The sequence below is a fragment of the Mus caroli genome, unplaced genomic scaffold, assembly GCF_978045245.1.
Source record: "Mus caroli unplaced genomic scaffold, Mus_caroli_1 scaffold_18, whole genome shotgun sequence".
Lineage (NCBI taxonomy): Eukaryota > Metazoa > Chordata > Mammalia > Rodentia > Muridae > Mus > Mus caroli.
The window spans coordinates 21636532-21654899 of record NW_028227273.1 but is presented as its reverse complement, the minus strand read 5'-3'; the positions used below and the strand labels follow the sequence as shown (position 1 = coordinate 21654899).

The 18368-nt window shown below is 45.6% G+C and overlaps 1 protein-coding gene across 1 annotated transcript in view; it reads right to left on the bottom strand.

Moving 5' to 3' along the window:
* Positions 1–2574: 2574 nt before the first annotated feature.
* Positions 2575–18368, bottom strand: part of Capn13 (calpain 13) — an 86129-nt gene continuing 70335 nt past the window's right edge. The window contains exons 17-21 of the mRNA XM_021150095.3: positions 16761–16836; positions 14420–14548; positions 12701–12756; positions 11719–11777; positions 2575–2893 (exon numbers count right to left, since the gene is read on the bottom strand). Coding sequence (XP_021005754.1) covers positions 11751–11777; positions 12701–12756; positions 14420–14548; positions 16761–16836 — 288 coding nt within the window. The 3' untranslated portion in view covers positions 2575–2893; positions 11719–11750. The remainder of the gene's footprint in view (positions 2894–11718; positions 11778–12700; positions 12757–14419; positions 14549–16760; positions 16837–18368) is intronic.

Sequence of the window (18368 nt, the reverse complement as noted above, 5' to 3'; positions counted from 1 at the left end):
CCCCATTACCCATTCAGCATTCGTCGTCTTCAGATGTGGCCAGACCCACACTGCCGCAGCCGCATGCCACTGCCGCAGTGATTATTGACCGTTCTGCTGGGATATCAAGCACTTTGGGCTTGGCTGGGGGACCATTAATCAACAACCTTGTCAGAGTGATGGATTCTGTTAGGATTATTGCTTAATTAGCTTGTTTAGGGCAAGAAAATCAACCAGGACATTAGTTCTCTAGCCAGAAGGAAGAGGGAAAGTGAGCAGAACTGGTAGGAAGCGGCCTCGGAGCTCCCGGGGAGGTAGCCATGGTCTTGAGGGGGGTGGGAGGAGGGGGCTCTGATAGAGCAAGCCTTATGCTTGAAGTCAGCTTACTCCTTCTGGCTGTCGCGGCTGGGCAGAGAGATGCCCCGATTCAGTGGAGTTGAAGAACAGTGATTCGTGATGCGTCAGTCAAGGACCACGTCCATTCCCCGGGGAGCTTTAAAAACATTCAAATTCCCAGGTCTAGGTTCGAATTCGCCCGTTCAGAAAAATCTCTGAAGATTTTTTTTTTTTGGTGTTGTTGTTGTTGTTCTGTTTTGTTTTCTAAGACAAGTTATTCCAGGTGAGTTTTTATTCACAACAGGATGTGGGAGCCTCGGCCGTGGAGGTTGTGAGAGTTAACTCCGGTGATCACCTTTCTTTCTACCAGATATGCATTTCCTGTGGGGCGTGGGCGAGCTTTATCTCCAACATCCCTACCAGCTTCTATGCATGCTGGTCTTCTTTCCCCACACTCCTCTTTGGTCTCTATTTCATCCTCTGTCTCCCGGCTTTGCTTATATTGCTCCTTGCCTACCTTTTTTTTTTTTTTCTGAAGTCCCCTTCCCAGGTCTTTCCATCCCCCATCTTTCCTCCCTTCTCTCCATCTTCTTTTTCCACCCGTGCAGGTGACTATCTCTTGGCACCAGGCTCATTTTACACCCCCCCTCTCTATTCTTTCCTATCTGGCAGGGGCTGGAAGTCTGAGAATGGCTTTGCCGAGAGACAATTACAGATACAATTGCAGCTCGCCATCGATATGTGCTTGTGTGGAGCTTAGAAGGCAGAAGAGAAAGCCTTGTTATGTGGGAGAAGCTGTGTCCCAGAGAGCAGCCCTAAATGCATATGCAGTGGTTGGGGGTGGACTCCTTCGGCTTTGCTCCTCCCCCAAATAGAAATGAAGACCTGCTTGTTTCTCAGTTTCTCCAGGTTCACGGGATGTACGTAGTATGCACAGAAGGCAACCACAGAGGTGGAGGGAGGACCCTGGTCTGAATTGCTGTGGACAGCAGTCTAGTAAATGAAAAAGAAGTCTGGCCAGCCCCAGGGCTGCTCTCTGTTGACCCTATGACCATAAAATGAACTGTTCTTTCTTGGTTCTTCAAACCCAGGTCAACCCAGAATGGGGTCAGGGTCACATGTGGCTGAGGCAGCCAAGGGAGCAGGTATGCTAGGGTTTCTACATAGATACACAGAGGATCACCTCTGAGCTCTTCAGAGACGGCTCGTTCAAGTCTTCTGGATTTGCTCTTGTAGCAGAGCTTGTATTGACCCGCGCATGGCCTGATATTTTTGCATGCAGAAGACTGTATGTAACAGAATAATCCGGCCCATTAGCTATTTTATTCTAAATTTCATGAAGGTGGATGTGAAATGACCAAGAACAACGCCCTGTAATATGGCTATGTTTGCTGTCTGTGTAGTGAATGTGGTTACTTCCAAATTGTGACCTTGTTCTTGCATGAGAAATCCTGCCAGTGCTGTCCATTTTCTAGTGAGGGTTTCTCACAAAATCACGTTCGGAAGATTTTCATCTTCCCGTTCTTTCCACACACAGACATTTGCTGTTCCTGTTGTTTAAATCCCTCAAGCTTGTAGAATAAATAGCTGTTCTCCAGCAGGTGGCGCTGTTTAGGAGGCTGTGGAACCTTTAGGAGCTGGGGACCCAGTTCGTAAGTCTAGGTCTCTAGAGGTGGGATTTGAAGGCTCTATAGCCTGGCACCTGGTTCTGGTTCTACTGTTTCAGCTTCCTAGCCTACTACGATATGAGGAGCCCGTACTGTATGCTCCCTGGGTACTGCTATCCCTTTGCCGCCACAGCGGACTAAAATCCCATCATGCAGTAAGTCGGAATAAACCTTTCTTCTCTGAAGTTTTTGTATGGGGGAATGCCATCACACAGATGAGGAAACCAGCCAGTACAGTCCCTTCCTGGGAAATGCTTCCAGAGTTGAGCTCTTAGGCTGCACAACCTCCATAGCAGGGTCTGGCCTGGTGAGCTTTTGAAATGACCACGATTCTAAACGACCATTTTGAGATACCCAAGGACCACGTGGAGAACGAGGAGGAGGAGGAGGAAGAAGAAGGTGCCTACCTTGCTGCCTAGCATTCCCTTCCCCAGTTGTACTTTTAAAACCAGATCCAAGGGTCTTTCACACCAAGAATTTTTCGTAGAAATAAATTTTATTTGACCATTTAGCTGGGAAACAACTCCGCTGTAGCTACAAAAGAATGTGGTTATTTGGCAAATGGCGCTGAGTAGACCATTCCTGGGTCAGCAACACCACCTGGGGGGGTGCATAAACTGGATCAGACTGTTTTTTCCAAGAAATGGATCCAGGCAGAGTGTGGGAAGGGGATGGAATGTCAGCGGGAGTGAACGTTTCCTGTTTTGTTTTCCTGCAAGTGCCTGCTGATGTCAGAAAGTGCTCCGATGACCTTGGGTTGATCTGAGCCTGCCTCAGCCAGGATCTCAGATAGGCTCTTCGCAGGCATCTTTGACTCCATTTCAAATACCAGGTTTAGCTGCAGACCGTAGGGGTTTTGGCACAGCTCCATGGGGACAGCCGTTTCCTCGAGTGACCACCAGGAACATGTCCTAGAGAAAGACACAGAATCTCATAGCAAAGGGGCCCAGGCAGAGCAAAGTTTGTTCCTTTTTTTAAATGAGCATGGAGGCCCAACCCCATTCCTACTATGTGGAACAGATCAGAGGCCTGGGAATTTCCCACTGTGAGAGTGACTGGTCCCCTCAAAGGGTCCCCCCAGTAGATGGGAATGGCTTTATCGTTAAGATCCACAAAAGACACTACCCCATTTGCGCCACTCTGCCTGCAGCTGGAATCCACAGCTCACCCAAAATAATAGCTTTGTGTGTCCTGCAGCAGAGTCAAAAGTGTCATGGAGTCAGCCCCTGTTTTGTCCTCCTGTGGACAAACCAGATGGACCCCTCTGCCCTCTGCCCTCTGCATGCTTCAGTCTGCTGTTGTCTCAAGTGTGTGTGGCTCAGATTAAGTGACAATCCTGCATAGACATCTCTCCTGCAAATATAACATGTCCTTGCCCATGGGTGTTAGGGTCCCTGGCTTTCCTTCCCAGTTGCTCTCCTCTTCTTTCAAGTCCTAAGTATTTTACTTTCAGGTTTTTTTTTTTTCTACCCGTTATATTGATTTTCTAGTAAGAATTCAATCTTATACATATAATTTGAAAACTCAATCATTGCTACAAGCCATGAAGGAAAAGGGGTGGATTGCTACATCCTTTCTGTCCCCAGATTTCCTCAGAATTGCTCTAGAAGCTTCAGCCCACATTTCTAAACGGCAAACTTAGGCAGCAGCTCCCTCACTTGCCAATTTTAAAAGCCCATCGATTGCTGTGATGGACGACAGGGCTGGGTGTTCCTTGCCCACTTTTATATCTCTATCGTCTCTCTCTTCATCCTTCTAATATATTTAGGCCACACTTTTTGTTAAATCAATATTTAATTTCTACTTTATTACAATTATATATGTACTGCTCACTGCGAAGTGAGGAAACACTCTTGGATAACATTTTCTTCTTTCTGTAACTTTTTGTTCTTCCAGGAGTTACTAATTACCTCATTTTTTTTTTTTTGGTCTGCCTAATCCGTCATTATCTTAATAATTCTTACCAAAGTCTCCAGCAGAATTGCAAAGCTTTTTGCACGATGAAGCCACCCAGGGAACTTTATTGATTCCCCCTTCTTTCGACTCCCCCTTTCGCTCCCCTAGGAATGGTTGCCCTCTACACGATGTCTAGCTGAGTTGTTTTCCCACTGATGGGTCTCGAACATCCAGATCCCCACCCACACCCTCTGATCAGGCTCTCAGAGTGTGTTACTTTCCTGGTTGAGCATGTTTCTCTTCTAAAGCCAGCTCAGAAAGCTAGACGCCGATCTTCTAGGGTGGCCGTGGTTCTTAGGGGGATCTAGTAATTGTCATATTACCAGCTGCAAATCCAGACTCCCAATTTATTTCATTATTTTTCGTTCTTTGTTTTATTGAGGTGGGAGTCTCTCTGTGTAGGTAGCTCTTGTTGTCCTGGCTGGATAGGTCATTCAAGACCAGGCTGGCCTGGAATTCACAGAGATTCACTTGGCTCTGCCTCCCAAGTACTGGGATTAAAGGCTGTGCCACTATGCCTGGCTCCCAGATCTTAAAATAAGCCACAATGTGGTTGCTGGGAATTGAGCTCAGGAGTCTTAGAAGAGCAGTCAGTACTCTTAACCACTGAGCCATCTCTCCAGCCTCAATTGTTAATATGACCTACATGGGAGAGTTTGACCCAAACTAATGATGGTCTCATCTATTTTGTAATGACAGTCTTCCACCCAAAGTCTACCCAGGCATCTAAGAAGGAATTCCTTGGCCTGAAGGTTAGGAGAGAAGCATTTGTTGGGGTAGAAGTGGGCCCACTCAGAGGAGTTGTGGATAACAATAAGAAAGATCAAGGCTGTTGCTGCCTATTTGCCACTTGTACACAGATTAAAGATTGCTGTGCAGTGGAGATGGTAGAAATACTAATTTGTTAGAAGGCACTCTCCTGCTGTATTGTCAGCAAGCCAACACGGACACAGATGGCATTAGCTGGATGAGCTTTCAACAAGATGCGATCCAATCCACAGTGCACTAAAGCTCTAGACTCTGGAGTCAGTTAAGATCAACATGCTCACCTGACTCAGTATGCCCCCAGAACCTTCTGACCTTGACCTTTTAACAAAAAACACTGCCTGCAATTCCGTAGTGGAGGTACACGCCTTCCTCAAAACAAATAGGTTCGAGGAGAGGGTAGAACAGCCTGGTTGAGCTAAGTCAAGGTGAACAAGGGTCAGGGTTGAAGATGAAGCAGAATTGGAGGAAAACACAATTCTAATATCTAACAATGGTGGAACAAGCCAAGCTGATCAGCAAGTCTAGCGTACATGAAAGGCTTCTTGTATAGTTTACAGAATGTGACCCAGAAATAGAATGGCCTGATGATGGTGCCATCACTTCCTTCTCTGGGGAAGAAGGTCATGCAATAAACATGGCATATCCTTTCATTATTCCAGCAACAATATGGCGGACTCAACAAGACCTAAACAGTGACAAGACCGACAGACATGCTAGCATGGAAGGAGGAAACTTTACAGCATCCCACATCTCACACAGGACACTAATGACTGCTGAGAGAGGGAGCCTTAATCTCTCCCAGGGATGAGCCCACTGATTGACTATACCTGAAGTCATACACTCACAAGCAACACTCAACAGACTCAGCAGGTCATGGTTATATATTTGTGCATTTATGTATGCATTCATGTATGTAATTATAATAAAAGAAGAAGCCATAAATGTGAGAGGAAGTGAGGAGGGGACAGGGGAGAGATTAGAGGGAGGATAAGAAGTAGGGAAATGATGTAATTATGTTTTAATTAAAATGAAATTTAAAGATGAATGCGCGATTTCTTCTGCCACCTGGGAAATGGTTACGGAATGACTACACTTTACTTTGTGCTTATTTGTGCAACAAATAAGTCAGAGCGAGGCTTAGCATCTCGCAGGAGATGGAGTCATCAGGCGAAGAGCTAGAAGAGTGTTCACCAACTACAAACAGAGAGGAGGGTCCTTCACCTGATAGATGGTATCAATTAAAAACTCAAAGTTAAATGGAACAACCATACCACTGCCGCTCCTCCCAAGGCCCGGAGGTCATCTCAGAAAAGAGGGCAGAAAAATGTAAAAGCCAGAAGCGGTGGAGCACTGTTCTGAAATACTGGTCTCCAGACACCACAGGGCAGCTGTGCAGGTGAACTCAGAGCAGCTGCGATGGTATGCCCAAGACCTGGGCAAGGTCAAGGCAGACAAAATCCCAACATGGAATTGTCACAAAGTTTCACCCCTAGCTAAGGAGCTATTGACGAGTGGTGAGAGGGGGACTATCTCAGACTGCCAGGAGAGCAAGACAGGGTCTGTTTTCTTCAGAGACATGTTCTTTGAGAGGCTACTCAGGTTCCAGTAGATGGTCCTATACACACATAGACAGCACTAGGTAGACTTTTGGAGAGGCCTGGGAGGAATTATAGGGGAGGCAACGGGAGATAGATTTGATCAAAATATTTAATATATGTGTATGAGGTTCTCAAACAATAAAAAGAGAGAAAACCCATCATTGGCACAAGTGTGCAGTATCCTGGACGTACTCCTTTCTGCATGAAGTTTAGATGCAATGCTTTCTGAACAGTAGACAGACTCAAACACAGGGTAATCCAACCACTCTGCCTCATGGAAAAGCACCAGAGACAAATATGAAAATCACAGACCTAGTTTTTAAGCCTCAGCCTCATGATTAACCAGCCTTACAACCTGAGCAACTTTCTCACTTGTAAAATTAGGACAAGAGTAAACAGTAGTTGTGGTGACATTAAAAATACTGCACTCCCAGCTCCTAAAAGTAGAAACCTTCACGTTTCACGTCAGACAGAACAGTGAAAGACTTGTCATCTTTGAGGAACATAAGAACATCTGTCCTTCTGTCTGCTTTGTAAATATCGGTTCAGAATTGTAGTAGTAGTCCTATCCAGGATCACTGAGGAAGGGAAAAAAAAATCCAGACCTCCAAACCAAACCAAATCAAGACAAAACTCCAAAGTGATAAGTAGATGCAATTTGGGAAATAGAAAATAAAACTACATTCAGATACGATTTATAGCTTTAAATGGGTGCAGAGAAGACCAGACGTCCACATGTAAAAGAATGAAACTAGACTCCTGCTTTGCACAGGCAAACAAAACAAAACAAAAAAAACCCAAAGAAACCCTCAAAAATAGTTCAAAAGTCTATGACAAAAGCTACACGTGTTACAAGCGAAGTAGAAGTAAACATTTGTGACCCAAGGCTAGACAATGGACCTGGAGCCCTACCATCAAAAGTATAAATAACTAAAGAAAAATAGATGTGGTAGACCTCATCAAACTTAGAACCTCACGAAGTCAAATGATACCTCCCAGATCGTAAAGACAAAAACAAAACAATACCCTCGTAAAAACACAAAGTGGGAAGGCTCTGGGAGGAGTTGGGAGATCGAGGGGAAAATATGATAAAGTAAATTATATGAAAACCATTTCTAATTGAAAAATAAAATATTTTTTTAAAAATGAAAAGACAAGCTAAACAACAGGAGAAAATTGACAAATAACATGATAAAGGGTTAGTAATGAAAATAAGAAAATAACTCTCACAGCTCAGTAACAAAAAGATACTAAAATATACCCCAGTTTCAAAATGAAGAAAGGATTTGAATAGAATTCTCCAGAGAAAACATACAAGTAGCCCATAACCAATGGGAAAGAGGCTCAGCATCATTTGGTATCAAGGAAGTGCCAATCAAACCCACAGTGAGGTACCAGTTCAAGCCCATAAAGACCACAGCACCAAGTGCTGCTCAAACTCCCATTCGTCACCGGTAGGAAGATACAAAAGGCAAACCATGCCTCAAAATGTCACTCAGAGTTACCACGTGGTCCGTCAGGCCCATCCCTGGCTGTGCAACCAAGAGAAGTGAAAACATGTCTATCTCAATGCTCACCCACAAACATTCACAGTACGATTATTAGTGCTAGCTACGAAGCAGAGATAACTTCAACATCTACCCGTTGTTGAATCAAATATGGTGTGTGACATCAATGAGATACTTCTTGGAATTAAAATGGAGTGGAGAAGTTAAGGTATGCTTCAATGTTGGTGGACCCTGTAAACATTTTGTTCAGTGAAAGACAAAGTTACCAAGGGCCACTCATGGATTCCACTGACGTGATTCAACACGCAGAAGAGGCAAGTCTACACAGAGCGAGAATGTAGACTAGTGCTTGCCTGAGACTAAAGGTTGGATGCAGCTGGGGAGTGACTTCCGGAGGAGTAAGAAGTTTCTTTATATGCAGAAGAAAAATGCTCTAAAATTATACTATTGGAATGAGCTGCAATAAATGGAATGGAATAAATGGAGGCCTATAATGATACTAAAATCACAAATGCAAACAAGATTGTGTGTGTGTGTGTGTGTGTGTGTGTGTATCTGTGTATCATCATGTAGCTGGCCTGGAATTCACAATGTAGCCTAGGCTGGATTGGAACTTGTGATTGTCCTGCCTTTGCTTCCTGTGTTCTAAGTCCTCTAGGTGTGCCCCCCAGCCCCCACCCCTGTGCCCAGCTTGGACTCCATCCTTTAAGTGGGTAGATTGTATGGTGTGAATTGCATTTTGACAAACCTCACTAAAGAAGAGAGAAAGGAACTGGCAACAAGAAAACTACGTGTTGAGTTTTGTAACTGGGAAAAGGGTATGTGAGAAACTTTATGCAAGTTGTGAGTTGGGCTACAGCAAGAAAGGAAAAGTGTTGGGCTACTAACACCCAGGATAGAGCAGACAGTATGGCCTGAGATCGGAGGCTAGGAATAATAGCATGGGTGGTAATGATATTACCCAGGTATGGTGAAGGTAGAGGAAGGGACAAGGAGAGACCAGATGGATGGGCAGGGGCAGATGGTACAGGCCCCAGGGACTGACATTAATGACTCTAGACTTGCCTTGTACAGCAAGAAGGGGAGATGTTGAAGGGTTTTTAACTTGGGATGCAGTAAATGGATTTGAATTTTTAAGAGCGTAACTGGATTCAGGAAATTGATTTGAGGGATGTGAATGGATACAGAAAAAATAAGATCAAAAGCCAATGCCAAATTCAGGGAGACAGACGATTTCTAAGAAATCCAAACCGAAGTCGTTTGAAGAGAGAGTAGGAAGTGAGGATGTGGAGATAGTTAATGCCTGTGTGAAATTTGGCTGTAATGGGAAGAGAAGAGAGGGGTAATAGTAGCTGGAAGGGATTGTGAGGTGGGAGAAATTCAAAAGATACACATGTGTGGGTGAGGCATAGAAAATCTAGGGGGCAGTGTTAGCATTCAGAAGGCAGAGCAGAGAATTTGTTCAATCGAGCCCCTGCAAAGGTGGACGGCAATGGGATACAGGACATCCCCAGAGGAAGATGCTGTGTAGCAAAACTCCAGAGAAGGAAGGATGTTACCAAAGCAGGTGGGGTTGTACATTTTCAGTCACAATGCCTTTATTTTCCTGTTCCTAGCTTCTCAGTTCAACTCATAAGCCATGTGTGAAGGGACATGTGCAATGTTATGATGTCAGAGAGTGACAAAGCAAGGAAGAGGGAACACAGTTGGGGTAATGACCAGCATTAGTGAGAGAGATAAATACATATGAAATACATATGTGCCTCATATTATACTTCCTCCTTCGGCTTTCAGAACAGGAGACTGAAAAACAGTCAGCAAAAAGAAAATTGGAACTCCCCAAAAGAGACAAGATAGAGACAATCAAGTGACCTTAAAGTTTCAAAAATGTAGATCCTGTCAGCCAAATTAGTTGAAAGGTATAGCTAAGGAGTCATTCTTTACATTAAAATTATGTAGATTGTGATAGGCACAATAAAATTAGAAATTATCTTTCTTTTAAGGAGTGAAATATAGCTGTCTCTTGTGAGACTATGCCAGGGGCCTAGCAAACACAGAAGTGGATGCTCACAGTCAGCTATTGGATGGGTCACACAGCCCCCAATGGAGGAGCCAGAGAAAGTACCCAAGGGGCTAAAGGGAACTGCAACCCTATAGGTGGAACAACAATATGAACTAACCAGTACCCCGGAGCTCTCGTCTCTAGCTGCATATGTATCAAAAGATGGCCTAGTAAGCCATCACTGGAAAGAGAGGCCCTTTGGACTTGCAAACTTTATATGCCCCAGTACAGGGGAACGCCAGGGCCAAAAAGGGGGAGTGGGTGGGTAGGGGATGGGGGTGGGTGGGTATGGGGGACTTTTGGTATAGCATTGGAAATGTAAACTAGGAAAATACCTAATAAAAAAAATTACAAAAAAAAAAAGGAGTGAAAAGGAAATTCAATATAGTTGGGTAAAATGGACTTGTTGATTTGTAACCACTAGCAACCATCAAGTGTTCATCAGGAAGTACTGATGCTTAAATATTACATCTTGATGCAGAGTACCCTTCTAGTTTCAATGTGATTCATAGATTATCAAGTACTATTTACAGCAGTAACAGAATTCCAGAGGGTGTGCTGGTGAATTCTGATTATCAGCTTGATTAGAGTAAGACACACCTATGGGATTAGTGGGGCACAGTTTTGGGTGTGTCTGTGAGGGTATTTCTAGAGAGACTGAGGTGGTGAGACATGTTCTGAATGTGTTGAGGGGGACTACCCCAGGAATTGGGTCCCATCATGAACAGAAAGGATGGGGGAAGAAGAAGAAAGCCAGTTGAGTATGAAAGCTCTTCTTTCTCTGCTTCCTGATTGTGGATGCAAAGCGCCGGCCACCTTGCTGCCATACTTTCCCTGTTCCATATATGGTGTCCTTTCAAACTATGAGCAGAAATGAACCTTCCCTTCTGTAAGTCACTGCTGTCACGCATTTTGTCATAGGAACAAGTAAGTAACAAAGAGGGTTTTGATCACAGGAGAAGTAGAATCAATAATTCTTCATTGCATGAAGAACCAACAGTGATAACTGAAGAAGGGAGACTTTGGGTCGATCAAAAGAAGTATCTTCAAGGATCTCAAGTTCTGGCATGTCTAGTCTGTCTGTCTCCCTCTTTCTGCCTCTCTTCCTCTTTGTCTATCTCTCTGTCTCTCTGTTTCTGTCTGTATCTTTCTCTTTCTGTCTCTCTCTGTGTCTCTTTCTTTCTCTCTCTTCTCTGCAGAGGCCCAGGGAGTAAAGTTTCTATGGAGGGATGGATGGAAATCTCCAGTGCACAAGATGCTTGTATCTACATAAGGAATACATAGCACTCGAAGATTCCCAGACAGCAGGAGCACAAACTCGCAAGCTCTTCAGGATTCTAGAACACTCAGCCAGAATTTCTGCTATGGCAGGATTGGGCAATGTGACTGTAGATGTTCTGTAACCCTGGTGTATTCCATAAAGGTCAAAGAGGGAATGGCAACCACAAGCTAGACGTATACATGCCAACAACTATCTATATCCACCACCGCCTAAAGCCAGCAAGGCAGTGGTAGAGCTTGGCGGCTGGCTCTCCTTTCCCCCAAGGTCAACCGTCTACGTTGCTCCACGGTATTCTATTTTCACCATTTCTAGTCTCTGTCTGGAATGAGTCATCACCGGGAACATTAATTAAATGTTGTAAATTTCGCTTTCACGACTTTCGGGCTGCTTTCTTCATGAACGTGTCTGGACAAAATCTGAGCATTTGGGGCCTCGGCTCCCGAAGATACACTTTCTGAAGCCTCAGAGAGGGTGTTTCTAGGAGTCTCAAGTGTCCTTCTTACAGAAAGTGGGGGAAAAGTTCACAGGGAGGAGAAAGGACTCTAATGCTGCCATGTCTTACCTGGTCCAGGGCCCTCTGCTGGGTTTCTCCCCTCAGCTGTACATGACCAGGTTCATCCACTGAGAAATAAAATCATTAGAACAAATAGTCTCTCTTCCTTTCCCCTCCTTCCTCTCTGGTATGTGAGTCTTTGTATGTGTAGATGCATGTGTATATACAACATGTGAGTTTGGGGGGCAAAAGTTGACACCAGGAGTCTCCATTGAACCTAGAGTTTTCCGATTGGGCTAGGCTAGTTGGCCATCACATTTCAGGGATCCTCCCGTCCTCTGCCTTTCTGGGGCTCTGGGATTAGAGGCATGTGCCACCATGCCTGGGTTCTTGTGTGGGTGCTATGGATCTATTCTCAGGTCCTCGGCTTTGTATGTTTAGTTCTTTCCTGACTGAGCCCCAGCCCAGTGGAACCAATTCTTAATGCCAGTTCCTTTAATATGGAACAGGGTAGACATATACCATCTCCCTCAGAGGATCTCAGTTCAGCATCAATTCCTTTTTCCAGCTAATTCTACCCTCAGCATTCCGTCACAACACATCACCCCCCCCTGCTTTCTAGGTAACTCCTCTACAATCCTGCACTCTACCAGCTGAGCAATTGAAGGCTACCTATCATTTTCTAAATAGCCCAGCAGAGAGAGGTGTATGTGAGTTGATCAGCCGGCTGGTTAGGTGGCTCTAAAATTCAGGCTTAATGTACAGTGAGCTTGGTGGATTGTTCTTTACTTCCCTTTTGGATTTATGACTCCCACATAATCCTCTGCTTTATTAAGCTATTGGAAAAAAATAAAATCTCTCTGCCAGGATCCTAAAGCAGCCTGGCAGCCTGCAATATATAAAGGCAGTAATTGGAGGCAGCTTCCCCTCCCCAGCCTGGCTGGCCTTTGATGGACTGTTCAATACCCCAGGGAGAAAAATGCCCCTTGGAACTGAATCGGGAGAATGTTGCCTGGGGCTGTGCCTGGTCCTGGGAAGGGAGGTGCCTCACCTCTGTTTCTGTCAGGTAGATGCCTTTGCCATCCTTGGAGAGGTTGCGAAATGCCTCTAGGGGAGACAAAGAAAGGTTTTGATTGGCTTAGAGGACATCAGTTCTAGGTGTGCCCAGTCTGTGCCTTCCTCTCTTCTCCTCACTGTTTCTTCAGTTTCCTTTCGGGGGCAGGGAGTGGGGGTGGGGGTGAGGTGGGGGGCAGCTCAGGATTCTCCCAAAACAAATTCATGTCTTTCCCTTTCCAGATATCACATACCTTGCTTCTTTTTTCTTTGCCTTGTGTGTTGGGGGATATTTTTTTAAATGGACACAGGATCTCCCTAATCTATTTCAGAACTCAGGTTTCTATTGCAACTTCTCAGGGCTGTATTCTATCTTCACTTGGAGTCTTGGACTTTTTAGATGTGACCCATGGCTATTGAGATATCAGGGTTCAGGGGTGTTTATAAAATTTTATTTTATAAAAAGCTATTCTGCTTAAATATGTGGACACCTCTGGCCTCCAACTTTGGATTTTTCTAGCTGGAAGAAAGACCTTCTGCCCACATGTATTCACTTGTATAAAATTCTTTCAGTAGAGACTCAAATCCTCCATTGCATAACTAAAGAGTAGATTTAGTTCTAAGCATAACCTGGAGAGGGTGATTTAAATTAACCTTGTTCCTGAGACAGAGCCTGAATAGGGTGAGGAGACAAAAAGAGAGTTGGGATATAGGGACAGAAAAGAGTGCAGAAAGGAAGACAGGGACACAGTTAACAGTACTGTCACTGGTGGTTATCAGAGTCTGGTACTCTCTGGAATTTCTAGGTCCTTGTGTCTGAGGATTAAAAACAACACAACAAAAAAGGACAGACATGTGGATCAGAGCAGAGGCAGAGACAGTTTATTGAGAAAGAATATACAACTGTGATGATAGTCAGAGCTCATTGTCAATGTTACCGAGTCTAGAGTCACCAGAAGAAATGGCCGTATGGACATGCCTATGGAGGAGTATCTTGATTGTATTAATTGTGGTAGGAAGACCACCGTGGGCGGCACTGTCCCCTGGCTGGGATCCTGAACTGTGTAAGTAGAGACAGGGAGCTAAAGAGCAACATGCATTTACTGCTTTCTTCCTAGTTGTAGATGTGACACAACCAGTTGTTTCAAACTCTGGCTACCTTGATCTCCCTGACTGTAAACTATTCAGTCAGAACAAACCTCTTTTCCCATAAGTTGCCTAGGTCAGTGTCTTTTATCATAGTAACAGTAAAGTAAGCCAACTTTAGAGTAGGTCAGAACTTGGAGGAAGGTTAGGAGCTCAATGCTGGGTACTAGAAAGATAGCATACCTTTCTCTGTCCTCTCTATACCACCAATTACCTCATACATTTGCATAATACTATGGTTTTTCCCCCTTTTTGAGATTGTACTATATATTATATGCTGGCTTTGTTTGGGGAGGTTTCCAGTCTTCTTCTTGGTTGACTGGTTTCTTTCATACATGAATCTCACAGCAGTTTATGTAAGGCTTATGCAGACCTCACCACTCTGCCCTATTCCTTGCCACACCACTACTTGAAGTCTCAGTGCCTTGGCCCTCTTAGATCACGAGAGTCTCAGGCAGGTCACCAGCCTGGTTTCTTCACCCAGGTACTTGGGCATCAGTGATTTCCTAGACCGTCTACTGAGTTCATTGGTCACCGGAAAGGTCTGTAGAATGCCCCCAGGGTCACTTACTTGCCATGGTTTCCAGCCGTATCAGGAAGCAGACAAGAGTGGGGAAGCTGACCCGGCCAGAGCTATCGCTGTACCTGAGTGCCATGAGACTCAGCAGCTCGCTGCTGATGAAAATTCCTACAAGGAAGTCTGAGATGGGAAGATAAGTTGGTGAGCTGAGAGGAGACTGGAGATGGGGTGGTCCTCTGCCTCGTGACACCCAAGAAACCTACTAAGATGGTCCAGCAGCCATCTATCTTATCCCCCACTCAAGTCCAGTATGTCAGCCAGGCCCACCTCACTCAGGGTCTCTCCTTTTCCTTTTGAGTGTTGGCTACTGTGCCCTACCATCACAAGCCTGCAGATCGGTCAGAGACCAACTCAAGAGACTCAAAGCACTGACTACTCCTCTGAAAACACATTTGTCTTTTCCAATAATTAGTAATCCTCGTGTAGCATAGAGGTGCCAGGACACCTAAGGGCTTTGGTTCAGTCCTGCCTCTGCCAGTTTTTTTTTCCTGGTGATTGTATTAAAGTATATTCCAACTAGATGTCATGACTCTCTATACATCCTGTGTATGGGTCTTCTATTTTGGCAAGTCTTCGTGTAAGAGGGAGATTCAGTTCTAATGGGCCCATGCAAGGAAAGACTGGGGCACAGAAGGGAGATCACAACTCAGAACTTTGCCTCATCTGGGAAGATGATAGGCATCTTGCCCTGTTTCTTTGACTTTGTCGTTTGCATCTTTAGTTATAAGCTCCAGGCAGGCACCAACCACACAGGTGACAAGTGCAGAATGGCCAGCAGTTGTTGCTCTGGTGAGCAGACAGACACTTGGAGGATGATCTACCTATGCAGGGATGAGCTTGGTGGCCTGTGAGCCTCATGCAGCTCACATTGGAATTTTGTAGTAGAGCTGATAAAACAGGAGCCAATCTGCCTTCAGGTTGGGCCTGAGTCTTCCTGATAGCCACCTGCCCTGCTTCTGAAAGCTTCTGAGATGAACTGGAAGTGGTCTTTACTTCACTCCCTTGTTTTGTTCTGTGGTCATTAAGGCTCCTTTGATGATGTCATCTTTAACTGGTGCTTCAGTGGTTCTCCAAGTGTGGCCTCATGTGTCAGCCACAGATACTATGCCTTAGAACTTGCTGGAAATGTACCTTCTTCAGTCCCCCCCCCCCAAGACCTCCTGAATCTGAAATGTGGAGATAGCTCAACCTTTCTAGTTCTAGCAAGCCACACAGGGCACTGTAGGGCATCTCAGCTCTGAGCATCTTAGCCTTCTGCTACACTGTAGACCCATGATGCTGGGGTACAGCTGCTGACAATCAAAATTAAGGGGAAGAGCTATGCTCAAACCGAGAACGGCGTCTTGTATCTCTACCACTTTCCATGTCAGGGGCGCAGGAAGAACTATTACAGAGGCACTATCTCCATAGTTAACCTGGGGGAACATGATTCTATGGCTTATTAGGGAAGGGGGCCGTTTCCTTCCGTAACCTTTATGGGGTACATCTTCCCCACGGGTAAGTGGAGGTAATGATTCCTGCCCTTCCCAGTTCTCAGCCAAGTGGAGACAGTGAAAGAAGATGAAGTGAAAACAGTTCTTGGTCAACTATGAAGCACTTATGCACCCTAAGATATTGTTATCATTATTCCAGGACAGAAAGCTTGTGCCTACTTGAATCCAGCACATGCCATTTGGTTTAATTTAGCCTTGGACCTTCTGTAAGAGAGAGAAGAAAGATCCCCAGCCTGTCGCTTTATGGGTATTTAACCCTGAAAACCTAGGCAGTGAGCTGGAAGCTTCTGCAAGATGAGCTCCCTCCATTCCTTGTAGGTTATCAGTCTTGTACATCCTCTCCCCCTCCCTCTCCCTCTCTCCCTCCCTCTCCCTCTCCTCCCTCTCCCCCTCCCCTCCCTCTCCCTCCCCCTTCCCCTCTCTCCGTCCCCCTCCTCCCTCTCCCCTCTCCCTCTCCCCCTCTCTCCCCCTCTCCCCCTCTCCCTCCCTCTCCTCCTCTCCCCCTCTTCTCTGTCTCCCTTCTCCTCTCTCCCCCTCCATCTCCCTTCTCTCTTCTCCTCCTCCTTTCCCCCCATCAACCAGAGCTGTGTTGGAGAGAAAAGGTGAAGAAATTTATGGCTACAGGACTGTTCAGTTTGTGGGCAGGGAGCTGAGATCTGAGTCTGGTACCAGAAGCCCATCAAGGTCAATGTAGGTAGGGGAAGGCACATAAGTTAGAGCCCTTTTTTCCCCCAGCTGCCCAGTCTCACCATGCCAGTCTCACGTATTGCATGCTGGGAATATGGGCCTCACAATGCCCCATAGGCCCCCTGTCATCCAGGCTCATGGCCCCTGGTTACCTGTATTCTCTATGACCTTCCATAAGTCTGAGCTGAGGAGAACTCCAGGGCGTCTCTGGATGTTCTGGAAAATATGCTGAGGGGGTAAAAGAAGCAAGAAGGCTGTGAGGACCAGAGGATGTGGATGGAAGAGGTCCTGTCAGTCTATCCTCCATCCCCAGAGGAGGCCTTACTGAAGTGTACAAGGAGCAGCCTGCAGAGAGGTGGAGGAGGGAAAGGGAAGCAGGAATGACCACACTCCTTAAGTCCCTCAGTCTGCTCACGACTGGGCCTGACGCTCCCCTCCTCCCACCATTTCCCATCTCTTCTTCTCACTCCAGACACAGTCAACTGCCTTTGGAGACGTACAAGGTCTCTCCACAGCAGCGCTTCCCCACCCTCCTAAAGCTGTGACTCCTTCATATGGTTCCTTGTGTTGTGGTGAGCCCCCAACCATAAAATTTTTTTCATTGTTACTTCATAATGGTAATTTGGCTATTTTTTATGAATCATAAAGTAAACATTTTCTGGAGATGTTTTGCCAAAGGGGCCATGCATGATCCACAGGTTGAGAACCACTGCTCTGATGAGTCTGTGCTCAGTAGTGGTTGAGAGTACAGACTTAAGAGATGATCTGCCAGGGTTTAAGTTTCAGCTCAGCCACTGTCCAGCTCTATAACTGACCATTGCCAAGTGACCTCATCTTTCTAGGCCTCAGTTTCCACATTTGCAGTACAGGGCTGGTTACAGTGCCCACCCCCTAGGCTTGTTCTAAGAAGCCAGTCAGCAAATACCTATAAAGTACAGATCATGACTAATTCCTAAGTGTGCTTATCATTTGCTGATACCTAAGTGTGCATGCTCACATACAAATCCCCTCGCTTATACATTAGTGAGTGCTACATAGAAAAGACCAGAAGCAGGTTAGAGCCGTGTCCTGGCCCAAGCATGAGTGCAAGAGGTCGTGACTATAGCAGAAGCAGCAGCAACTCCTGTGCCCACTGCTTGCATTTACTGGAGACAGATTCTTTCTCTCTGCATAATGCTCATTGTATTCCTGGCCTACAGCACACTTCCTAGACAAGGACATTGTCCCCCTGGCAGGTTCAGACCTGGTCTTGGTTTAAGCGGGCAGCTACCCAGGACTGAGCAGAGAGTCTGACCACCATCTATACTCTGCTGGCTCACAGGGGCTTTTCCATGTCAAAATAGCAAATCCCAGCTATGCAAGGCAAGGCCGACTGTGGGGTGGGGGTGGCATTGGGGGTGTGGGGAGGCCAATGGCTGTTGGATGATGGCTTGAGAGCCTCTTCTTGGCTTTATTTGGTTTCTGGTAGGTTTGAAGGCAGACACCAAGTGATGTCTATTACATAACCTCATTCATTTAGTAGCTGACTAGCTACGTCATTATTGAGTGATTCTGAACGCTGCTACGTTAAACACTCTGTGGCGCTCTCTGGGGGCAAGATGAACATGAGGAAGAGCCTGCCCTGGAGGACCCAGCCATGCAATGGTAGGAGGTTCCTGTTAAACATTCTAGTGTCTGTCAAAGATCTTGGCATAGCTGCACTGGGGTACTGATTCAGCCTTTGAAAATGTTCAGAGACAATGACATGATTAGCCACATGA